At 49.1% G+C, this 25,933-nt stretch overlaps 1 protein-coding gene across 1 annotated transcript in view; it reads left to right on the forward strand.

The window, feature by feature from the left end:
* The first annotated feature begins 4,972 nt into the window (after positions 1–4,972).
* The window catches only part of shrprbck1r (sharpin and rbck1 related), a 44,493-nt gene continuing 23,532 nt past the window's right edge, over positions 4,973–25,933 (forward strand). Inside the window, exons 1-8 of the mRNA XM_078423934.1 lie at positions 4,973–5,239; positions 6,217–6,391; positions 7,103–7,237; positions 9,940–10,081; positions 15,954–16,044; positions 17,495–17,780; positions 21,193–21,347; positions 23,205–23,378. Coding sequence (XP_078280060.1) covers positions 5,030–5,239; positions 6,217–6,391; positions 7,103–7,237; positions 9,940–10,081; positions 15,954–16,044; positions 17,495–17,780; positions 21,193–21,347; positions 23,205–23,378 — 1,368 coding nt within the window. The 5' untranslated portion in view covers positions 4,973–5,029. The remainder of the gene's footprint in view (positions 5,240–6,216; positions 6,392–7,102; positions 7,238–9,939; positions 10,082–15,953; positions 16,045–17,494; positions 17,781–21,192; positions 21,348–23,204; positions 23,379–25,933) is intronic.

Consider the following 25,933-nt stretch of genomic DNA (forward strand, 5'->3'; position numbering starts at 1 on the left):
CCCCCCGACAGGGGTCATGAGCTCTGTGATGGTAAGTCCGCAGGCTCCTGCGATGGAGCTCACGGTTGATCTCCAGCAAATGCTGCCAACTCCACAATGTTAGCCGCAGTGCGGACGGAGGTAAGATACGGAAAAAATTGCATTTCCGTCGAGGTAAGGGATTAGAAAAAGTTTCCCCCAACTCCCCACCCTCCACCCCCCAAATAAATCAAGCTAAAGAGCACTAAAAAACATACATTTAACACATACAAAATAGACACAAAGAAGGAAATGGCATACAGACTGTTGGCGAGGCAGCCATCAATTATAGATGCAACAATAAATACAAAGACAAATACACAACAACAGAATGGCCCAAAGATAGACACAAAGTGCTGGAGTAGCTCAGCGGGACAGGCAACATCTCTGGAGAGAAGGAATGCTGTCCTACCTAGTTACTCCAGCATTTTGTGTCTACCTTTGATTAAACCAGCATCTGTAGTTTTTTTCCTACACATAATGGTGCAAAGAGTGTAGCATAAATAACACTAAAGTCAGAATACCAAAGTCTGAAGAAGGGTCTCAACCCGAAACATCATCCATTCCTTCTCTCCTTCCTGTCCCACTGAGTTACTCCAGCAATTGTGTCTATCTTCAACACTAAAGTCAAGTTGAGGTTAAAACATGTTTTTCTACCTGTAATCCAGGTTGGGCGTAGCTATGAGCATCCGCATGGACCCCAGCTATGCCTGCCTATTTGTAGGGTACGTTGCACAATGCCTGTTCCAGGCATACACTGGCCCTATCCATTATATTGACGACTGCATCGGTGCTACCTCCTGCATCCATACAGAACCCATGGACTTTATTAACTTCACCAACAATTTCCATCCTGCCCTCAGATTCACTTGGACCATCTCCGACACCTCCCTCCCCTTTCTTGATCTCACAGTCTCCATCACAGGAGATAGATTATCGACTGTTGTCTATTATAAACCCACTGACTCCCACAACTATCTCGACTACACTTCTTCCCACCCTACTTTCTACAAAGACTCTATCCCCTACTCCCAATTCCTCCATCCATGTCACATCCACGCCCAAGATGAGGTGTACCAGACCAGGACATCTGAGATGTCCTCGTTCTTTAGGGAACGGAGTATCCCTTCTTTCACCATAGATGAGGACCTCACTAGAGTCTCCTTGGTAACCCGCAGTTCAGCTCTCGCTCCCCCTCCCCCTCCCCCTAGGCGCAACAGGGACAGTCTTCCTAGTCGTCACCTTGCACCCCATCAGTCGTCGCATACAACACGATCCTCTGAAATTTTTGCCACCTCCAAAAGGATCCAACCACTAGTCACATCTTCCCATCTCCACCCCTTTCTGCTTTCTGCAGAGACTGTTCCCTCTGCAAATCCCTGGTTAACTCATCCCTTTCCACCCAAATGACACTCTCCCCAGGTATCTTTCCCTGCAACTGCAGGAGATGCAACATCTGTCCCTGTACCTCCTCCCTTGACTCTGTCCAGGGTCCCTGACAGTCCTTTCTACTGTATCCGCTGTTCAAGATATGGGCTCTTATACATCGGCAAGACCAAATGTAGACTGGGTGATCATTTCACTGAACACCTTTGCTCAGTCCACCTGGACCTACCTGCTCTCCCATAACTGCCAAACAGTTTATTTCCCCTTCCCACACAGACCTTTCTGTCCTAGGCCTCCTCCATTGTCAGAGTGAGGTCAAAAGCAAATTGGAGCACCTCATATTTCGCTTGGCCAGCTTACCAGTGGTATGAGAATTGATTTCTCTAACTTCAAGTAAGCCTTGCATCCCCCCTCTCTCCATTCCTCCCCCACCCTCCCCCAACTGGCTTCAAAGTCGCATTGTTGAATTTCATTGTCTGGAACTCATTTTCACCTAGCTCACAGCTAACAATGGCCTGATTCCTTTATCATCGTTACTTGTTTGCATATTTTTTATTAATTTCTTCTATCTCTCTCTATATCACCGTCTATATCTCTCGTTTCCCTTTCCCCTGACTCTCAGTCTGAAGAAGGGTCTCGACCCAAAACGTCGCCCATTCCTTCGCTCCAGAGATGCTGCCTGTCCCGCTGAGTTACTCCAGTTTGTGCCTCTCTGAAGTCAAATTGAGTTTATTATGTGTACATCCACGGAGAGGTACATTGAAAATCTTGCCTCCAGTAGGATCACATGCATATAGACTTGAAAACAGAATTACACAAATTTCAAAAAGAATTTCAAAAAATGCAAGACATTATTGCAAAAAGAAAATTTGAACAAAAAATAAAATAATAGCATGGATAGGTACATGGATAGGAATGGTTTAGAGGGATATGGACCAAACACGGACAAATGGGACTAGCTTAGATGGGGCATCATGGTAGGCATGGACGAGTTGGATTGAAGGGCCTGATTCCTTACCTTGCATAAGGGGTAGGGAAATTATTGGGGAGAATTTTAAGGTATAAGATTTATTTGCATTTGGAAAGCAGACACTGAAGTGATGTGTAATAAGAATGAACTGCAGATGCTGGTTTACACTGAAGATAGACACAAAAAGCTGAAGTAACTCAGCGGGACAGGCAGCATCTCTGGAGAAAAGGAATAGGTGACATTTTGGTTCGAGACCCTTCATTAGTCTGGTGTACGGTACACTTGCCTTTATCCACGAGCATAAGAGTCAGGTGGTCATGATGCAACATTATAGGACTTTGGTTAGACCACATTTGGTGGATTTTGTGCAGTATTGGTCACTACACTATAGGAATTATGTAATTTAGCCATCGAGGACAAGGAAAAGATGCTCAAGGATATTACCAAGACTGGAGGGCTTGAGTTATAAGGAGACAGGATAGGCTGGGTGTGTAGGAAGGAACTGCAGATGCTAGTTTAAACTGAAGATAGACACAAAATGCTGGAGTAACTCAGCAGATCAGATAGCATCTTTGGATGCTGCCTCAGAGATGCAGTCTGACCCACTGAGTTACTCCAGCTTTTTGTATCTATCTTCAGGATAGGCTGGGTTTGTTTTCCCTGGAGCATAGGAGGTTGAGGTGTGAGCTTGCAGAGCTGACAGAGGAAGAGGTAAAGTCAGGTATCACTATAATGATTAAAAGATAATTAGACAGGTGCGTGAAAGATAATTAGACAGGTGCATGAATAGGAAGGGTTTAGAGAGAAATGGGCCAAATAGGACAAGCTCAGAATGCCAACTTGTTCGGTGTGGATGAGTTGGGTCAAAGGGTCTATTTCCCTGCTGTAGAGCTCTATGACTTTTAAGTGCTATAATCACTCAGCAGGTAAGCACAAGGAAAGAGAAACCAAGTTAACATGAACAAAACAAGTCAGAATATGCCATGTCGTGCTCAAGAGCCTGATGGTTGTTGTTGGGAAGAAGCTATTCTTCAACCTGGTAATCACGGTCTTCAGGCTCTTGTACATTCTTCTCGATGGGAGTAGTGACATGAGAGCGTGGCCAGGATGCTGTGGGTCTTTGATGAAGCTGATTGCCTTTTTGAGGCAGCATCTCCAGCTATTTCTGCTTCCACTTGGGGGCTTTAAAAAAAATCATCAGTTTATGCATAAAGCTGCTACTGGTGAGAATTAAAAGCTTCTGAAGAATTTGTTCTTTGAGAGTGTGAGAAGAATACAAGGCTGAAGGAATGGGGGAGGGGGCCTCGGAGCTGGGGATTGGGAGACTGGTACCAGGTTGTGTTGGTGAGTAGGTGACTGTACAGAGACAACATCATAAGGCGGAGAATGACACATACTTGATTGGCTAAGGGCCTGTCCCACTTAGGCGATGATTTTAGGCAACTAGAGGCGACTAGGCAGATACCACAAGGCCACTGGGATGTCGCCTGTATGGTTGTGAGTAGTCTCCAAAGAGTCGTAGTGTTTTTCTGGTCGCTGCTGGATTTTGAGATGTTTAAAAAATTTCGGCAACTGTTGATTTGACGCCAATGATCGTAGCTCGAAGACTCCTGACGTAGGTGCTGTTGTAGGTTGTCGCCAGGTGACGTAGGTTGTCGCCGGTGTGGACTTCGGTGAATTCCATTGGCGACTACCTACACCAACCGGCGACAGGTACCGCCATCAAAACCGGAGGCCAAAATGACTCAAATTGTCTTCAGTTGTCACCGACAGGGTCGTAGCTTGTTGCAGGTGGAGGTAGGTTGACTTCAGTTGTCGTAGGTTGTCACCTGTGTGGTCATAGGTTGTGGTAGGTGCAGTCGTAGGTGGACGTCCTAAGTCGTGACGATTGGGTCGCCGGTTGTCAGTAGCTTGCTGTAGCCTGATGTCGACTGGGTAGTAGGATGTTGTAGCTTATCGTAGACATTGTCTTAGGGGGGATCCAGTCACCTGCTATGACGATGACAGTCGCCGGCAGTCGCATAAAAAATCGCCTACGTAGGGCAGGCCCTTGAGGGTGTCAAGGGTTATGGGGAGAAGGCAGGAGAATGGAGTTGAGAGGGAAAAATGGATCAGCCATGATTGAATGGCGGAATAAACTTGATCGGCCGAATGGACTAGGACTTTTGAACATGTACAAATATATTGGCTCGTTGTGTAGTAAAATAACTGCAGATGCTGGTACAAATCGAAGGTATCACAAAAAGCTTTAGTAACGCACCGGGTCAGGCAGCATCTCAGGAGAGAAGGAATGGGTGATGTTTCGGGTCGAGACCCTCTCATTCAACGTCACCCATTCCTTCTCCTGAGATGCTGCTTGACGCGCTGAGTTATTCCAGCATTTTGTGAATAAATACCTTCGATTTGTATCAGCATCTGCAGTTATTTTCTTATATCACCTATTCCTTCTCTCCTGAGATGCTGCTTGACCCGCTGAGTTACTCCAACTTTTTGAAATGCATTGGCTGAGTGTTTCGGACGGAGATGCGCGTTTCTCTACGCTGGGGAAGTTGGGGTGGGGAGGACGTGCTGCCCGGACCTCGTGTTGCCGCCCGGGCAGCTGAAGGCGGCGCACAGACGGCAGCGGAGCGGAGTCACGGCGGGAAGAGTCCGGCGATGGCGTCGGGCGAGGCGCGGGGGCTGCGGGCCGGGCCGGCCGCCGAGCGCCCGGGGCAGGGGCCGGGGACGGGGCAGGCCCAGGCCACCGTGCTGATGTCGTGCCGGGTGTGGGAGGAAGGCGGCCGCCGCTCGGCCCTGCGGCTGCAGCTCAGCATGGAGCGGCCCGGGGACTTCCGACTGGGCGTGAGGCATGGCGGCGGCAGCCCGGTGAGGAAGGGAGCGGTGGGGGTGAGGGAGCGCCCGGGGTGGGGTGGGAGTGAGGGAGCGCCCGGGAGGGGGGTGAGGGAGCGCCGGGGGGGGGGGGGGGGGTGAGGGAGTGCCCTGGGGGAGGGGGGGTGAGGGAGCGCCCTGGGGATCGATTGAGGGAGCGCCCGTCGGGAGGTGGGGGGAGGGAGGGAGCGGTACCTCGGTACACGTGACAATAACAAGCCTAAACGTAACAGCATGGGGAAGCAGTGGCAGGTGGGGGTGGGAGTAGTTTGTGACTTGTCGATAGAGGAAATGACGCCAGCAAGTTTGAAGGGAACTGAAATTCCCGAGGGAGATTTTAATCTACATATTGACTGGATGAACCTGGGGAATGCGTCAGGGAACAGTCTGCTACTGAACCCAACTCATTTTTCGTCATGAGGAGCGATTAATATGTCACCTTTTGTTTAACGATTCCTTCAGGGAATATGTTAGAAGTTCAGATGCAGTTTGAGGGTAAACACCATGGGAACAAAACTGCTGTCTCTAACTTAAATAAGGGTCACTGTAAGGTCAGAGGTGGAGTCGTCTCGGGTAGACTGGGTAAATAAGGTGAGAGACAGGTCAGTTTAGTTCAGAGATACAGCGTGGAAACAGGGCCTTTGGCCCACCGAGTCCGTGCCGACCAGTGATCCCCGCACACTAGTTTTATCCTACAAACTATGGACAATTTACAGAAGCCAATTTCCTAAGACTTGCACGTCTTTTGAGATGTGGGAGAAAACGGGAAAACGGGAGCACCCGTGGAAAACCCCCATAGTCACAGGGAGAATGTGCAAACTATTTCTGTGCATTCACCCAATGTATTCCTCTCATGAGGGGAGTTACTTTGTGTCTGGCTTTGTTAAGACAAAGGGCCTTTGCCTTTGGAGTGTGGGTTTCTCGACCCTGCGGTTTTTAACCGGCCCTGCCTCATCTTTCTTGTCTGTCGGCAGAGCCTGTATGAATTTAACTTGAAGGACATCGTGTATGAATTCAAGAGCACGACGTGCCATGGGATCAGCACGCAAAACCAGCCGGCCGACCAGCTGGTCTATCACTTTGAGGACGAGGAGGAGGCCCAGAGATGGTCGACCATCGTCACCAGCTCGCTGAGAGAGGTGGAGAAGGGTGGGTGGCTCACCTGGGCAAGCGCACTGCTCCACGGAGAGAGGGGAGGGGAGAGGAGGGAATGACTAGCGTGTGAATGGTCAATGTTGGCTGCATGAAGCGTAGTTTAATATAGAGACACGGCGCGGAAACAGGCCCTTTGGCCCACCGAGTCCGCGCCGATCAGTGATCCCCACACACTAACACTACCCTACACACACTAGGGACAATTTACAATTTAACAGAAGCCAATTAACTTACAAACCTGCACGTCTTTGGAGTGTGGGAGTAAACAAGATCACAGAGAAAATCCACACGGTCACGGGGAGAACCTGCAAACTCTGCACAGACAGCACCCGTGGTCTGAAGAAGGGTCTCTATCCGAAACGTCACCCATTCCTTCCCTCCAGAGATGCTGCTTGTCCCATTGAGTTACTCCGGTATTTTGTGTCTACCCGAAGTCAGGATCAAACCAGGGTCATTGGCGCTGTGAGGCAGCAACTCTACCGCTGCGCCACCGTGCTGTCGCTGTGTAGGTGGGATGGAGGGTGGGGAGCCGTGCCTGTGTGACAGAGTGTGAGTTGTAGAGAGAGGGGAAGGGAGCAGCTGAATGAAGATGAAGAGGGGATTGTGGGAGGTTTGTTTTGGGGTGGGGAGTGACAGTGTGGTGCTCCCCCGCTGTGGGCCCTGCCACTGGCCTGCTCAGTGTCGATTGATTCTGTCTCCCTGCAGCGAGTATCACGGTCGGTGCACAGAGCCAGAGCCCGCTGCTGCCGGCAGTGGGCAAGGGGAGTAGTGAGAGCGGAATGGACACTCACAGAGCCAGTCCGGACATCCCAAAGCCGGGCACCGATCTGGCACGCACAGGTGAGATATCCTATCGGGGGACATTGGTTGTCACCGGACACACGTGCAGTTCTCCTCTCCCGCCATGGGATCGAGGCAGTGTAGGAGGGAATGTTATACTTTACCCGTACCCTATATCTGACTGTGATATTCCACATCTGTGAAATTCTCTGCCTCAGAAGGCAGTGGAGGCCAATTCTCTGAATGCATTCAAGAGAGAGCTAGATAGAGCTCTTAAGGATAGTGGAGTCAGGGGGTATGGGGAGAAGGCAGGAACGGGGTACTGATTGAGAATGATCAGCCATGATCACATTGAATGGCGGTGCTGGCTCGAAGGGCCGAATGGCCTACTCCTGCACCTATTGTCTATTGTCTATTGACTTTACTCAGACTGGCACGGGCACAAAGTAAAACAGCTTACAAATCAGTGGTGAGTCCATCTAACAGGTCACACGTTCACAAGTTATAGGAGTAGAATTAGGCCATTCAGCCATCGAGTCCACTCTACCATTCAATCATGGCTGATCTATGTACCTAATCCCATTTTCCTGCCTTCTCCCCATAACCCTTGACACCGTTCTAATCAAGAATTTGTCTATCTCTTCCTTAAAGATATATCCACTGACTTGGCCTCCACAGCCCTCTGTGGCAATGAGTTCCACAGATTAACTACCCTCTGACTAAAGAGGTTCCTCCTCACCTCCTTTCTAAAAGAGCGCCCTTTAATTCTGAGGCTGTGACCTCTGGTGGGAGAGTCCTAGACTCTCCCACCAATGGAAACAGCTTTTCCACATCCACTCTATGCTTTTCATTATTCTGTAAGTTTTAATGAGGTCCCCCCCCCCTCAACCATCTAAACTCCAGTGTGAGCAAGCCCAAACTGCTTCAACAAGCCATAGTAACTGTACAATGTTTACATCCTCATGACACAATGGTTACTTGTGGAGTTGAAATAAACCATTAATCAATGTCTCTGTAACCTTCCATCTTTCTCTTTCCCCAGAGTTAACTTTAATCTTACGTTTCCTGTTGTTTTGAAACTCTCCCATATAATGAACAAGTAGATACCATAAATGTCAATGTTCCTGTAGGGAGGATTGATGGGGTCTACAAAAGGCCATTTGTTAACTCTGGAGGACTTGCCTGTTAAACACAGTGACAAAGAGCAGCTGTAATCTCAAAGTTGCAGTGGATAAGCACCTAGACAGACCTGCAAATGACTATCCTCCCCCCCCCTCCCCTCAATAGATAAAGAAGCCTGCTTTTCAGCAGAATGTAGACACAAAAAGCTGGAGTAACTCAGTGGGACAGGCAATATCTATGGAGAGAAGGAATGGGTGACATTTCAGGTCGAGACCCCTCTTCAGATTTCAGCAGAATGTATCAGCTTTGCTATTCTGACTACATTCTTGGCCATTTTTTCCAATCGTGCTTGCCCAGTGTGTAAGCCCTAAGGTTAACCATATTATAACCTACTCATCTTCCTTAGAATTCTCAAAATTCCCGACAACAGGGTAGCTATCGCAAACGGTCCAGATTCACCAGCGTGGTAGGAAAAAAACCCTGCAGATGCTGGTTTAAATCGAAGGTAGACACAAAATGCTGGTGTAACTCAGCAGGTCAGGCAGCATCTCAGGAGAGAAGGAATGGGTGACGTTTCGGGTTGAGACACTTCATCAGAGTGTGAAGAAGGGTCTCGACCCGAAACGTCATCCATTCCTTCTCTCCTGAGATGCTGCCTGACCCGATGAGTTACTCCAACATTTTGTGTCTTCCTTCACCAGCGAGGTACAAGGCTGCCCAGCTGGACAGGGTGGGCATTTGCTTCACCCCACAGAGTTAACCTCAGATTTAGATGTTGGGTTAGACAGTGTAAATGGGAGTTGTTTCTTCTCAAGACCTACACCAGATCTAGGGGGGTAGGATAGGGTAGGGGGAACTCCTCTCCGTGTCTGACCCCGGGAGTGTGTGATGGGATGGTCTAGAGGGAGCTTCACTCTGTGTCTGACACTTTTTTTTAAAATACAAATACTTTTCTTCAGAAAACAAAAACAAACATACGAAAGGGTAACATGATCAAAACTGCCTTTGTAGCATTTTACAAAACAACAGTCATCAATTTTAAAATAACGTCGGTAATACACTTGGCCCCCCGCGGCGACCAAAGTCCCCGTAGACACTGCGTGCTCCCTCTCCAGGCACGGACGTGAGCTCGGATGAGGGGCAGGCAGCCGACCCTGGTGGGGCCGTTGACTACCCGCTGCCTGGACCTGGGAATGGCCATCTTGGCCAGGCCCAGGTGCAGACCAAGAGGGAGACCCCCCCCTGACCCTCCCCCTCCTGACCCAACCCCCCTCCCTCCTGACCCAACCCCCCTCCCTCCTGACCCAACCCCCCTCCCTCCCTCCCTCCTGACCCTCTCCCCTCCCTCCTGACCCTCCCCCCTCTGTACCGGGTGCCCAAATATCAGGAACGTGGGGCTAAAATGTAGCCAAAACTTGAGCAGCCTCTTCAGATCTGTGCCTGACCCTAGGAGTGTGTGATAGGGCGGTGCAGAGGGAGCTTCACTGTGTCTGACCCTGGGAGTGTGGGTGGGACAGTGTAGAGGGAGCTTCACCCTTTGCCTGAACCGTGCTGTGCCTGCCCTGTGAGATTTCTATCTTCAGCTGGGAGCTGTGATGCTGATGTTGCTGATTTTGTGCGATGCTTGTTTCCAATGCTAGAGGACCTGATTCTGCAGCTGACACAGGCAATAGAAGCAGGTGATTGCATCTTGTCGTCGGAGTGTGCAGTGACTCTTGCACAGCAGAGACCCTGCCTGGCCATCTCCCTGAAAGAGCTTTCCTACCCCAGCCAGCCTATCAGGTAACTCTTGGTTCACAGTGCTACAACCAGGTTCAAGGGAGTTAAATCAAGTCTCACATGCAGCAGCATAACAGGTCTGTAAACACGGTACTTATAGATAACAAGAGTGGCACAGTGATGCAGCGGTAGAGTTGCAGCCGTACAGCGCCAGATCCTGACCTCGGGTGCTGCCTATGTGGAACTTGAACGTTCTCCTCGTGACCCTGTGGGTTTTCTCCGTTTTCCTCCCACATCCTAAGATAGACAATAGACAATAGGTGCAGGAAGAAGTCAATCGGTCAATAGACAATAGACAATAGGTGCAGGAGTAGGCCATTCAGCCCTTCGAGCCAGCACCGCCATTCAATGCGATCATGGCTGATCACTATCAATCAGTACCCCGTTCCTGCCTTCTCCCCATACCCCCTCACTCCGCTATCCTTAAGAGCTCTATCCAGCTCTTAAGAGCTTCGAGCCAGCACCACCATTCAATGTGATCATGGCTGATCATTCTCAATCAGTACCCCGTTCCTGCCTTCTCCCCATATCACATAACTCTGCTATCCTTAAGAGCTCTATCTAGCTCTCTCTTGAATGCATTCAGAGAATTGGCCTCCACTGCCTTCTGATGCAGAGAATTCCACAGATTTACAACTCTCTGACTGAAAAGGTTTTCCCCATCTCTGTTCTAAATGGCCTACCCCTTATTCTTAAACTGTGACCCCTGGTTCTGGACTCCCCCAACATTGGGAACATGTTTCCTGCCTCTAACGTGTCCAACCCCTTAATAATCTTATGTTTCGATAAGATCCCCTCTCATCCTTCTAAATTCCAGTGTATACAAGCCTAGTCGCTCCAGACTTTCAACATATGACAGTCCCGCCATTCCGGGAATTAACCTAGTAAACCTACGCTGCACGCCCTCAATAGCAAGAATATCCTTCCTCAAATTTGGAGTCCAAAACTGCACACAGTACTCCAGGTGCGATCTCACTAGGGCCCTGTACAACTGTAGAAGGACCTCTTTGCTCCTATACTCAACTCCTCTTGTTATGAAGGCCAATATTCCATTGGCTTTCTTCACTGCCTGCTGTACCTGCATGCTTCCTTTCAGTGACTGATGCACGAGGACACCCAGATCTCGTTGTACGTCCCCTTTTCCTAACTTGACACCATTCAGATAATATTCTGCCTTCCTATTCTTACCACCAAAGTGGATAACCTCACACTTATCCACATTAAACTGCATTTGCCATGCATCCACCCACTCACACAACCTATCCAAGTCACCCTGCAACCTCATAGCATCTTCCTCACAGTTCACACTGCCACCCAGCTTTGTATCATCTGCAAATTTGCTAATGGAACATTGAATCCCTTCATCCAAGTCATTAATGTATATTGTAAATAGCTGCGGTCCCAGCACCGAGCCTTGCGTTACCCCACTAGTCTCTGCCTGCCATTCTGAAAGGGATCTATTTATCCCCACTCTTTGCTTTTTGTCTGCCAACCAATTTTCTATCCATGTTCAGTACCCTACCCCCAATACCATGTGCTCTAATTTTGCCCACTATCCTCCTATGTGGGACCTTGTCGAAGGCTTTCTGAAAGTCGAGGTACACCACATCCACCGGCTCTCCCCTGTCAATTTTCCTAGTTACATCCGCAAAACATTCCAGAAGATTAGTCAAGCATGATTTCCCCTTCGTAAATCCATGCTGACTCGGAACGATCCTGTTACTGCTATCCAAATGCTCCGGAATTTCGTCTTTTATAATTGACTCCAGCATCTTCCCCACCACTGATGTCAGACTAACTGGTCTATAATTACCCGTTTTCTCTCTCCCTCCTTTCTTAAAAAGTGGGATAACATTAGCTACCCTCCAATCCACAGGAACTGATCCTGAATCTATAGAACATTGGAAAATGATCACCAATGCGTCCACAATTTCTAGAGCCACCTCTTTAAGTACCCTGGGATGCAGACCATCAGGCCCTGGGGATTTATCAGCCTTCAGTCCCATCAGTCTACCCAACACCATTTCCTGCCTAATGTGAATTTCCTTCAATTCCTCCGTCTCCCTAGGATCTCTGGCCACTAGAACATCTGGGAGATTGTTTGTATCTTCCTTAGTGAAGACAGATCCAAAGTACTGGTTCAACCCGTCTGCCATTTCCTTGTTCCCCATAATAAATTCCCCTGCTATCTTCAAGGGTCCCACATTTGCCTTGACTATATTTTTCCTCTTCACATACCTAAAAAAGCTTTTACTATCCTCCTTTATATTATTGGCTAGCTTATCTTTTCTCCCTTTAGTTACCTCATCTTTTCTCCCCTTAGTTATCTTCTGTTGCTCTTTAAAAGAGTCCCAATCCTCTGGCTTCCCACTCTTCTTTGCTATGTTATACTTCTTCTCTTTTATTTTTATGCTGTCCTTGACTTCCCTTGTCAGCCACGGGTGCCTCTTACTCCCCTTAGAATCTTTCCTCCTCTTAGGGATAAATTGATCCTGCAACTTCTGCATTATTCCCAGGAATACCTGCTATTGCTGTTCCACCGTCTTCCCTGCTAGGGCCTGCTTCCAGTCAAATCTGGCCAGCTCCTGCCTCATGCCTCTGTAATCCCCTTTGCTATACTGTAATACTGACACTTCCGATTTTCCCTTCTCCCTCTCAATTTGTAGAGTAAAAACCTATCATATTATGATCACTGCCTCCTAATGGCACTTTTACCTTGAGTTCCCTTATCAGATCAGGTTCATTACACAACACTAAATCCAGAATTGCCTTCTCCCTGGTAGGCTCCAGTACAAGCTGTTCTAAGAATCCATCTCGGAGGCATTCCACAAACTCTTTCCTGGGGTCCATTACCAACCTGATTTTCCCAGTCTACCTGCATGTTGAAATCTCCCATGTAGCATTACATTTGCAACATGCCAATTTTAGCTCTTGATTCAACTTGTCGAGGCTACTGTTTGGGGGCCTGTAGATAACTCCCATTACAATTACAATTCCTCATCTCTATCCATACTGATTCCACATTTCCTGATTCTATGTCACCCCTTGCAAGGGAGTGAATATCGTTCCTTACCAACAGAGCGACCCCACCCCCTCTCCCCACCTGTCTATCTTTTCTATACGTTGTGTATTCAAATAGTCTGATGTTTATTGGGAAGAAGCTGTTCCTGAGCCTGGAAGTGACGAATTGTTCAGACACCTATATCTTCCCAATGGCAGGAGTGAAATGAGGATGTTCAGCACAGACTAATCCAGTAGATTTCTATAGCAAAACATAAAAATGCTGGGAACTCAGCAGGTCAGGCAGCATCTGGGGAGAGAATGGACAGACGACAATTCGGGTCGGGACCCTTCTTCAGAACAGAGTCGTCCATTTCCTTCCACAGATGCTGCCTGACCTACTGAGTTACCACAGCACTTCCTTTTCTGCCCGCGATTCCAGCAACTACTATTCCATGTTTCTACAACAACTCAGCAATTTTCCCAAGCAGGGCAAATTTAATGTTTTTTAATAATCATATTTTGGAGAAATTCAGGAGTTAAGAGCGATGTGCCTCGGCAATGGAACAATGGCGTTCTAACTTTCTGCAGCCTCACAGACCCCATTAACACCACAACACAAGCTAAATATACAGTAACCAATAATACAATAAATTACTATCTTTAATGCCAGATAACAATAATGGTGCAAAACTGAAATCTGTAGTGCAGCCAAAGACATAGACCATAGAGGATCACGTTTGCTGAGGTTAGTGTTGTGCTGTGTTCAAGAGCCTGATAGTTGCTGGGAAGAACAACTTCAAACTGGTAATCACAGCTTTTACCAACAGATTTAAACTGGGGGATAAGAATATATTTCTACATCAATTTTTTTAAGATAACAGCACAGGCAGTGTCTCTGGATAGTTACAAAAAGCTGGAGTAACTCGGCGGGACAGACAGCATCTCTGGAGAGAAGGAATGGGTGACATTTTGGGTCAAAACACCCCCTCCCCAGGTACTTTCCCCTGCATCTGCAGGAGATGCAACGCCTGTCCCTATACCTCCTCCCTCGACTCCGTCCAAGGATCCCGACGGTCTTTTCAGGCGAGGCAGAGGTTCACTTGCAGCTCCTCCAACCTCATCTACTGTATCCTCTATTCCAGGTGTGGACTCCTATATATCGGTGAGACAAAGCGCAGACTCGGCGATCATTTTGCTGAAATCTTCCTAAACATGCCTGATCTCCCAGTTGCTAAACACTTTAACTTCCCCTCCCATTCCTACACTGACCTTTCTGTCCTGGCCTCCTCCATTGTCAGAGTGAGGCCCAGTGCAAATTGGAGGAACAGCACCTCATATTTCGCTTGGGCAGCTTACACCCCAGCGGTATGAATATTGACTTCTCTAACTTCAAGTAACCCTTGCTTTCCCTCTCTCTCCATCCCTCCCCCTTCCCAGTTCTCCGTCTGACTGTCCCCTGATTACATTTTATCTGTTTGCTTCGTTGTCACCTTCTCCCTAGCTAACAATGATCTATTCTACATTTTCCTTGATAGTCATCTCTTTTGATTTTTTTTTTACACCTTACCCTTCCTTATCTCTGTGCCTTCCTCTCCCCTGACTCTCAGTCTGAAGAAGGGTCTGGACCCGAAACATCACCCATTCCTTCTATCCAGAGATTCTGCCTGTTCCACTGAGTTACTCCAGCATTTTGTGATTAAGGTGTAAACCAGCATCTGCAGTTCCTTCCTGCAAGTTTTTTTAAGATGTTGGTTCTCATAGTTATACAGTTGCAGTACTGAAACAGGCCCTTCGGCCCACCCTGTCCATGCTGACCATCAAGAATGTATCTACACTAATCCCGTTTACCAGCACTTGGCCTGCAGCCTTCCATCCCTTCAATGGAGTTTGGATATATATTTAAATAAGATGACATTTTACACCAATGGAGAATTCCCTCTCAAAGAACCAGCATGGTACGATGGGATGAATGGTTCCTGCACCATATCATCATGTGAACTTTGCTCAATAAACTATCAGGAAGCTCGTGAGCAAAGCACAAAGTGCTGGTGGAACTCAGCGGGCCAGGCAGCATCTGTGGAGGGAATGGACAGGCGATAGAGTCATAGAGTGATACAGTGTGGAGACAGGCCTTTCGGCCCAACTTGCCCACACCAGCCAATATGTCCCAGCTACACTAGTCCCACCTGCCTGCGTTTGGTCCATATCCCTCCAAACTTGTCCTATCCATGTACCTGTCTAACTGTTTCTTAAACAGCTGGGATAGTCCCAGCCTCAACTACCTCCTCGGGCAGCTTGTTCCATACACTCACCACCCTCTGTGTGAAAAAGGTGCCCCTCAGATTCCTATTAAATCTTTTCCCCTTCACCTTGAACCTTTGGTCCTCAATTCCCCAACTCTGGGCAATAGATTCGGTGCATCTACCCGATTTATTCCTCTCATGATTTTATACACCTCTATAAGATCTCCCCGCATCCTCCTGTGCTCCAAGGAAGAGTCCCAGCCTGCTCAACCTCTCCCTATAGCTCACACCCTCTAGTCCTGGCAACATCCTCGTAAATCTTTTCTGAACTCTTTCAAGCTTGACAACATCTTCCCTATAACATGGTGCCCAGAACTGAACAGACGATGTTTTGGGTCAGACCCCTTCCTCAGACCTGAAGCATTGTCTTGTCAATTCACTCCCCAGATGCTGCCTGAACCCGCTTAGTTCCTCTAGCGCTTAGTGTTTTGCTCCGGATTCGAGCGTCTACAGTTCTCTATTTTTCCAGGAAGTCCGTGCGGCTCTGTGGAGTGTGGGAAGTAGATTGCACTTGGGTCAGGAGGGTGTGCGAAGATCTCGAGCCCTGTGTCTTCTTTCTGTCCCCTCAGCCTGAAAGTCGGAGTGGAGGACGCCTCCTCTTCTGCCACCATCGTCCTGAAGGTCTTCCCCTACGCCACAATCTTCACACTAAAGCAACAGGTAAGGCAATGCTGGAGACGTGGTTAGAAACATAGAAACATAGAAAATAGGTGCAGGAGGAGGCCATTTGGCCCTTCACGCCAGCACCGCCATTCATTGTGATCATGGCTCACAATCAGCAACCTGTGCCTGCCTTCTCCCCATATCCCGTGATTCCACTAGCCCCTAGAGCTCTATCTATCTCTCTTTTAAATTCATCCAGTGAATTGGTCGCCACTGCCTTCTGTGGCAGAGAATTCCACAAATTCACAACTCTCTGGGTGATAAAGAGTCTTCTCACCTCAGTTTTACTCTTAGACTGTGGCCCCTGGTTCTGGACTCCCCCAACATTGGGAACGTTTTTCCTGCATCTAGCTTGTCCAGGCCTTTTATAATTTTATATGTCTCTATAAGATATCCCCTCTCAACCATTCTAAACTCCAGTGAATACAAGCCCAGTCTTTGCGATCATTTCTCATATGACAGTCCCGCCATCCCGGGGATTAAACTCGTGAACTTATGCCGCACTGCATCAATAGCAAGGATGTCATTCCTCAAATTAAGAGACCAAAACTGCACACAATACTCCAGATGTTTTTAGTCACAGTGGTCGAGCGCTGGGAGCTCAGCCTATCCCAATAGGAATGCAGCTTTTAGACTTTAGAGATACAGCTTGGAAACAGGCCCTTCGGCCCACCGAGTCCATGGCCGCCATCAATCATCTGTACACTAGTTCTATCCTGCACACGAGGGACAATTCCAAAAGCCAGTTTACCTGCAAGCTTGCACGTCTTTGGTTTGGGAGGAAATGGGGGCACCCGGTGAAAACCCACGCAGGTCACGGGGAGAACGTACAAACTCCGTACAGACAGCACCCGTAGTTGGGATCAAACCCGGGTCCATGGCCACCGTGCCGCCCCAAGCTGGAGGTGTGGACCCTCATGGGTACAGTATTGGTATCTCCTTCCTCCCACCCTCAATAGCACAGTAAACAGGCCCTTCGGCCCACTTTGTCCATGCCGACCAGGTTCATCCCATATAAGCCCATATCCCTCTGAATCTTTCCTAAGCACATAGCGAAACAAATAACTTTTAAAAGCTGTAATTGTATCCGCCTGTTTTCATGCTGTGAACTAAAACTAAAATGCCGACCATCGATCACCCGTTCACACTAATTCCGTTGTCCCACTTTCTCACCCACTCCCTACGCACTCAAGGCAATTTACACAGACCAAATAACCTACAAACCCGCACGTCTTTGGGATGTGGGAGGAAACTGGGGCACCCGGAGGAAACCCACGCGGTCACAGGGAGAACGTGCAAACTCCACACAGACAGCACCCGAGGTCAGGATGGAACCCGGGACTCGGGAGCTGTGAGGCAGCGGCTCTACCCGCTGTACTGCCAAGGCCCTGCGCCGCCATTGTTCCAGGCGCTATGTAAATGAAGGGTGGGTGTTATTGTGCGGCAGGTGTTCCGTGAGTTTGGATTCCACCCCGGTGTCCAGCGCTGGATCATCGGCCAGTGCTTGGCAGCCGACCACAGGACGCTCAGCTCCTACGGGGTGAGGAGGGATCGCGACTCTGCCTTCCTCTACCTGCTCGCCGCCAAGCTGGCCGGGCTGTCCCGGCAACAGTACGAGGAGGACCAGGCCCAAGCCATCATGGCCAACGGGGAGCCCCTCACACAGTTCCTCCGCAGAGAGAGCCTCCTGCACAACGAGAAGAGGAACTGCAGCACCTTACCTGCCGGCAAAGGTGAGTTGCCCCGGCGAGCTGGGGCAGGAGGGAGGATCAGTTTGGTTTAGGAAAGAACTGCAGATGCTGGTTTAAATCGAAGGTAAACACAAAATGCTGGAGTAACTCAGCGGGACAGGCAGCATCTCTGGAGGGAAGGAATGGGTGACTTTTCGAGCCGAGATCCTTCTTCAGACTGATGTCAGGGGAGGGGGGGCGGGACAGAGATATGATGTAGTCGGAGACAGGAAGACTAGTGGGAGACCTGGGAAGGGGGAGGGGATGGAGAGAGGGAAAGCAAGGGCAATCTGAAGTTAGAGAAGTCAATATTCATACCGCTGGGGTGTAAGTTGCCCAAGCAAAATATGAGGTGCCGTTTCTCCAATTTGCGCTGGGCCTCACTCTGACAATGGAGGAGGCCCAGGACAGAAAGGTCAGTGTGGGAATGGGAGGGGAAGTTAAAGTGTTTAGCAATCGGGAGAACAGGTAGGTTTAGGTAGACTGAGCGGAGGTGTTCAGCAAAACGATCGCCGAGTCTGCGCTCTGTCTCACCGATATATAGGAGTCCACACCTGGAATAGAGAATACAGTAGATGAGGTTGGAGGAGGTGCAGGTGAACCTCTGCCTCGCCTGAAAAGACCGTCGGGGTCCTTGGACGGAGTCGAGGGAGGAGGTCTCGGGACAGGTGTTGCATCTCCTGCGGTTGCAGGGGAAAGTACCTGGGGATGGGGTGGCTTGGGTGGGAAGGGACGAGTTGACCAGGGAATTTCGGAGGGAACGGTCTCTGCGGAAAGCAGAAAAGGATGGAGATGGGAATTTAGTTTAGTTTATTGTCATGTGTTCCGAGGTACAGTGAAAAGGGATGGTTTCACAGAGATGTACAACATCATGAGGGGAGTGGATAGGGTAGATGCACAAGGTCTTTTACCCATAGTAGGGGAATCAAGAACCAGAGGACATAGGTTAAAGGTGAGGGGAGAAAGATTTAGTAGGAACCTGAGGGACAACGTTTTCCACACAGAGCACGGTAGGTGTATGGAACAGGCTGCCGGACGAGGTAGTTGAGGCAGATACTATCACAGCGTTTAAGAGACATTTGGACTTGGATGGGATGGGTTTAGAGGGGTATCGGCCAAACACTGGCAGGTGAAACTAGTGTAGATGGAGCATCTTGGTCGGTGTGGGCAGGTTGGGCCGATGGGCCTGTTTCTACGTTGTGAGCCTCTATGATTAGGTGTCAGTTCAGACGTGGAGCCCCACTCAACCTTTCAACCCTGGCCGGTTGCACAACCACACCCCTGAAGGTGGCAGGTCCGGTGGACAGGCTGCTGAGGAAGGTGTTCGGCACACGACCCTTCACTGGGAAGGGTAGACATGTCATTGAAGCACAGTCATAAGATCATGTGGTAAGAGCAGAATTAGGCCATTCGGCCCATCAAGTCTGCTCCGCCATTCAATCATGGCTGATCTATCTCTCCCTCCTAACCCCTTTCTCCTGCCTTCTCCCCAAAACCCCTGACGCCGTACTAATCAAGAATCTATTTCTGTCTTGTAGGTCATAAAGAGTTGAAACGGCCCTTTCTCCCAATTCACCTGTGCTAAACAAGATCTCTGTCCTAGCTAGTCTCATTTGCCTGCGTTGGGCCGTATCCCTGTAAACCTTTCCTGTCCATCTTACCTGTCCAAGTGTTTTTTAAATGTTATTGTACCTGCCTCAACTACCTCCTCTAGCAACATGTTTGGCACAGACATTGTGGGCCAGAGGGCCTGTTCCAGTGCTGCACTGTTCTGTGTTCTTACTTCCTCTGGCAACTTGTTGCAGAGGAAGTAAGAACACAGGAGTCAAGGGATGTGGGGGAAGGCAGGCACAGGTTACTGATTGTGGATGATCAGCCATGATCACAATGAATGGCGGTGTTGGTTCGAAGGGCCAAATGGCCTCCTCCTGCACCTATTTTCTATGTTTCTATGTTCCATTTAACCATTTCCATCTGATTGGAAAAATTGCCCCTCAGTTCTGCATTAAATCTTGCCCATCTCACCTCAACCGCATGTCCCCTTATTTTCGATTCCTCTACTCTGGGTACTGAGTACAAAAGTCGGGTCATTTTTCCTTGACTTTTAACTTGGCATCATGTTCGACACAGGCATTGTGGGCCGAAGGGCCTGTTCCTGTGCTGTACTGTGTTCAGTTTTGGTCACCCAGCAATAGCAAAGATATTATTCTTTTGGAAGTTGGAAAGGGTGCAGAAGAGATTCACCAGGAATGTTACCTGGGCTTGTGGGCTTGAATTCTGGGGAGAGGTTGGATAAGCTGGGGCTTTTTTCTTTGGAGTGTAGGAGGCTGAGGGGTGACCTTATTGAGATGTGCAAGATCATGCGGGGCATGGATAAAGTGAATGCTCACAGTCATTTTACCCAGGGTAGAGGATTCTAAAACTAGAGGGCACGGGCTTAAGGTGAGAGGGGAGAGATTTAAGAGGGACCTCGGGGCAATTTTTTCACTCAGCGGGTAGTCTGTATCTGGATCGAGCTGCCAGAAAAGGCTGTGGAGACCAAGTCAGTGGATATTTTTAAAGCTTGATTAGTACGGGAGTTAGAGGTTGTGGGGAGAAGGCAGGAGAATGGAGTTGGGAGGGAGAGATAGGTCAGCCATGATTGAATGGCGGAGTAGACATAATGGGCCGAATGGCCTAATTCTGCTCCTCTCACTTATGAACATGAAGGAAGCTATGGAAGCTTATACAATTATGACTTTCAATAGACATTTGAACAGATGTATAGATAGGAAGGGTTTAGGTGGATAAATGCCAGCAAATGTGATTAACATAGAATGACAACTTGGTCGGCGGAGACAAGGGCCTGTTTTGTTGCTGTACAGCTCTATGACTAATGTGTAATGCAGATGCTGGTTTAAACCGAAGATAGACACAAAATGCTGGAGCAACCTAGTGGGACAGGCAGCATCTCTGGAGAGAAGGAATGGGCGATGTTACGGGCCGAGACCCTTCTTCAGACTGAGAGTCGGGTGAGAGGGAAACGAGATATGGAAGGGTACAAAGAATATGTAAGGCATGAAAATGACAGATCAAAGCAGACGATGGTCGAGGAAATGTACAATGGTTGATTGCTGGCTGAGCAGGGGAAGGTGACAACGAGGCATGCAATCAGTACAATTAATCAGCAGACCAGTGAAACTAGGCGGAGAACTAGGGTGGGGGAGGGACGGGGAGAGAGGGGAGGCAAGGGTTACTTGAAGTTGGAAAATCAATATTCATACCGCTGAGTTATAAACCAAGGCAGTGTGAGAAACGAGTCTAGATGGTGCAGGCCCCCCTTTGCGCTGGCTGACAGGAGCCATGTTTAGTGGGCAGTGCGACTGCAGGTGGTTGGTGACGGGTCCACGTGAAGTGATGGTATGTGTGTCTGCAGGTGGGGCGCTGGCCACGAGCAGGGAGGGAAGGCCGGACCTGGGCAACGCCGCCCAGTGCCTCCACCTGGAGCCCACGTCGCATCAGCCGGCGGCGTCGCAGGACACGACGAGTCAGCTTCAGCAGCAACCCTCTCCCACGCACCAGGCCGCACAGGTACCCGCAAAACCCGGCAGCAGTCGCGCCTCAATCTGCCTCACCCACAGCGGCCCGCCGTAAGCAGCCGCTTCATTCATTCTTTATTTGGTTCCGTTTAGTTAAGAGATGGAGGCCCTTCGGCCTACCGAGGCCGCGCCGACCAGCAATCACCCATTCGCACTAGTTCTACGTTATCCCGCTTTCTCATCCACTCCCTGCACACGATGGGCAATTTACAGAGGGCCGATTAACCTACAAACCCGCACATCTTTGGGATGTGAGAGGAAACCGGAGCACCCGGAGGAAAGCCACGCCGTCACGAAAGAACATGCAAACTCCACACGCACACACACACACACACACACACACACAACAGTTGAGGCCGTGCTCAAACCAAGGTCTCTGGCACTGTGAGGCAGCAGCTCTACCTGCTGTGCCACTGTACTATCCCAGTGTGACCTCCTTTGTTAAGAGCAGATTGTGCCTCTTGGGAATTCCCTCTCTCTAATTGGGATTAATCCCTGCAGAATGTCGTGAAGCAGCTGTTTGAACATCTGTCACGGTTCACCGTCTGAACTGCCTCTCACTGTAGTCACTGTAAGACAACTCCACCTCTGACCATTACAATGCCCCACGCCTCTCTGGTGTATTATTATTATTATCATTGTCATGGGTACCGAGATTTTCGTGAAAATCCTTGTTTGCATGATATCCAGTCAAAACTTCATCTATATACTGAAACTCTCGTTTGTTTGTTTGTTTGTCAGTTTGTTCCTGAACTACAGCCAAAACGGTTCACGATAGCGCGACAATTTTAGGCCCACCTTACTCACCGTCGTCCCTTTGGTGATGTTTCATTGATATCGGTGTTATATTTTAAAAGTTATTCACATTTTAAAGTTTAAATCTATCTCCTAGGGAGGGGGGAGGGGGCAGGCGGAAGGATAAGGGGGGTTGAGGGGGATGGAGTGGGGGGGGAGGGGAGGGAGGAGGGGGGGGAGGAGAGGGTGCTGCACTAATTCAGGAGAGGTTTGGGCCCAATGGGTCAGCTTGGTCCAGTAAGTGTATAAAATTATGAGAGGTGTTGATAGTCAGAACCTTTACCCCAGGGTGGAAATATCAATCACTAGAATGCATAGCTTTAAGGTAAGTGGGGCAAAGTATAAAAGAGATGTACCAGAGAGTGCTGAGTGCCTCTGAGTGAAAATGTTGCCCCACAGGTTCCTATTAAATCTTTCCCTTCTCACCTTAAACCTATGAGCTTTAGCTCTTGATTCCCCAGCCCGGGTGAAAGACTCTGTACAATCACCCTATCTATTCCCTTCATGATTTTATACACCCTCTGTAATCTCACCCTTCTGCTGCCAGTGCTGCATGGAATAAAGTCCCAGCCTGCCCACCCTCTCCCTGCAGCTCAGGCCCTTGAGGTAGTGAATCTTTGATATTCTCACCTCCGAGAGGCCCATGAAGGCTCCATCACTGAGTATTGGCAGCAGTGAGATTGGCATCTTTGAATGTTGGGGGAATCGAAGGATCACTGCAGCAAAATGGTGCTGAGGGAGATTGTGAGCTGTGATTGGGATAGCAGGCACGAGGGGACGAATGGGCTGCTCCTGCTTCTGGTCGCATTCGAACACAGCAGGTTGCTGCAGTTTCTGTATACCTACCTCCCTTTGAACAGGTACATGGATAGGTTTAGAGGGATACAGGTCAAGGCGGGACTAGTGTAGATGGGACATGAGGGTCGGCGTGGGCAATTTGGGCCGATGGGCTTGTTTCCACGCTGTATGACTCTGATACTGATCTCTCCACGGGGTTTGGTTGCAGAATAAAGCAATGTGTATTCTCTCCTGTGTGTGTGTGTCTGTGAGACAGAAAGGCTGGGCCTGTGCACAGTGCACCTACATAAACAAACCCAACCGGCCCGGCTGTGAGATGTGCAGCAGCCCTCGCCCGCAGGACTACCCCGTGCCCGAGGAATATGCGCTCAATGACGAGGAGCTGTGTCGCATGCTGCAGGAGAAAGAGGAGCTGCTGAGAACGCAACAGGTACAATTTAACCCTACTTTACTGGGCCCCTGTTTCCAAAATGGCTGCTCTGCAATGGGATTTATCCAGACTCCATTGTGGCACAGAGAGCCCTCTATCTCTGCAATTGAGCTGAGGCGTCATTGGTGTTGGTGGTGGTTTATTATTGTCACATGTACTGGGATACAATGGAAAAAGTGCAAGTACAGCAATGAGGTGGGTTAGAGGATTGGGACTACACCCCATCTTATGGCAGGACCGTTCAGTTGCCTGGCGACAGCGGGGAAGAAGCTATTCCAGAATCTGGTGGTACGTGCTTTCACGTATCCCTATCTTCTGCCTGATGGGAGAGTGGAGAAGAGGGAATGACCGGGGTGTGGGTGGTGCTTGATTATGTTGGCTGCTTTCCTGAGGCGGCGTGAAGTGTGGATGGTGTAGAGGGAGTCTGGTCAGTGTGACAGACTCGGCTACATCTACAACTCTCTGTAATTTCTTACGGTCTTTGGGCAGAGCAGATCCCAAACCGACCGGTGATGTGACCGGCTCACATGTTAACAAGAGGCTTTTGATGGGAATGTGGGAAGAATGGAAGGGGTTAGTGTAGAAGTAGGAATTCAGGGCTTGTTTCTTGTGTCGTATGACTGGGCTGTGGCTAAAGAGAAAGGATAAGGTTGCAGCGGTTCGGATTTACTGTGCAAAACAATAAGTCACCACTTTGGCAAAGGGAGAGTCAGAGGAACTGGGATGGCACTTGAGTGGTTGGGACATCTCGGTTAGCATGGGCAGGCTGGGCTGAAGGGTCTGTTCCCGTGTGCACAACTCTGCCTAACTTGGCATTCTGGTCGGCACGAACATTGTCATTAAGGTCAGCAAGGACATTGTGAGCCTAAGGGTCTGATCCTGTACTGTTCTATGTGTCTGCGAAGTTGTTGTAAGTAAGATTTTCATTGCCCCTGAGTGTCCCTCAGTGTATGCATGCATCTGACAATAAACGTGAACTTAAGCAAGCTCGGTGAATCTTTAAACCGCAGTGTCTCCCCACCCCACCCCGCCCCGCCCCATCCTCCCCTCCCCTACCCTACCCTTGTACACGTTGGGGTGAGCAGATTCATTCTTCCTCTCTTGCTTTTGTTTTGTTTGACTCAACAGGAGATGGCAAGGAGGGAAGAATGGCTGCCCCCTTTAGCCCAGCTCAGACTGACCGCGGCAGAGACCGACATGTCCCACGACTGACCGGCTGCGGGGGGGGGCGGCGGGGGTGAGCTTGCTGTCCGAGATGCCTCCAGCCCTCAAGGCTCTCTCTCTCCCTCCCTCCTCCCTCCCTCCCCCTCCCTCCCCAGCAGCGGCTGGCTCTCCGTGGGGGCCCCCACCCCCCAGGGCCAGGGTCTGTGTGTGAGCCAGCACCCACCCCTCTCATGTCCCGACACCGTTGAGAGCTGATACACAGCCTGTACATTTTAAACATGGGTGCAGAATGTAAAGTTGTAGGATTTGAAAGCTTAATCTCAAATGTCTATATTTTGTTGTTTCTTTTTACAAAACAAATTAAAGTCAAAACACTCTATGGCTCATAACTGTTGGTCATTTAATTGCAAATGAAAATGGTTGTGGTCATGGTTCGGCCCGATCCTGTCCCGCTCAGAGTTGTACAGTACGGAAACGGGCCCTTCGGCCCACCTCATCCATGCCAACCAAGCTGTAATACTGGGCTAGTTCTTTTTGGCCCATAATCCTGCCTATCCGAGCCGAGCATCCGTCCAAATGTCTTATCAGGATGAAAAAACGAGGAACTGCAGATGCTGGTTTGTACTAAAGGACACAAAGTGCTGGAGTAACTCAGCGGGTCAGGCAGCATCTCTAGAGAACATGAATAGGTGACGTTTCAGGTCAGGACTGTTCTTCAGACTGATTGTATCCACTTACCACAAAGGACGGAATTGTACCCTCTTCCGCAGCCTCCACTGGCAGCTCATTCCAGGTACAGACTACCCCTCTGAGTGGAAGAAGTTGCCCCTGACGTCCCTCTTCAATCTCTCCACTCCCTCAGAGGACTGTGCCCCTCATGATCTTGTACATCTCAGTAAGGTCACTCCTCAGCCTCCCATACTCCAAAGAAAAAAAGTCCCAGCCTATCCAATCTCTCCCTATTACGCAAGCCCTGAAATGGGGGGACTATGTGTAAACTCTGCTGTAATTTCTACATGGTGAAACCAAAATGTATAAAAATGGCCTTTAATAAAATCTGACAATGTGCACTTTAACCACATGTGATTTTTTTTCTATTACCAATCTCAAATTGTGGAGTACAGAGGCAAATAAATAAATGATGGGTCTTTTTCCCAAACATTATGGAGGGCACTGAAACATCCTGGTGAATCTCTTCTGCACCCTTTCTAATTTTGATATCATTCCTGAAGCCAGGTGAACCGAACTGCACACAGAGCGCTCCAAGTGTGGTTTCTCCAATGACTTGTACAGCTGCATCACTTCTTAAATTTGTCCCTCTTGATGTTTAGTTGATCCATGCCAATCTCAAGAGTCAAGAGTGTTTAGTTGTTATATGCACTGGGATTAGA

The sequence above is a fragment of the Rhinoraja longicauda genome, chromosome 2 (assembly GCF_053455715.1).
Source record: "Rhinoraja longicauda isolate Sanriku21f chromosome 2, sRhiLon1.1, whole genome shotgun sequence".
Taxonomy (NCBI): Eukaryota; Metazoa; Chordata; class Chondrichthyes; order Rajiformes; family Arhynchobatidae; genus Rhinoraja; species Rhinoraja longicauda.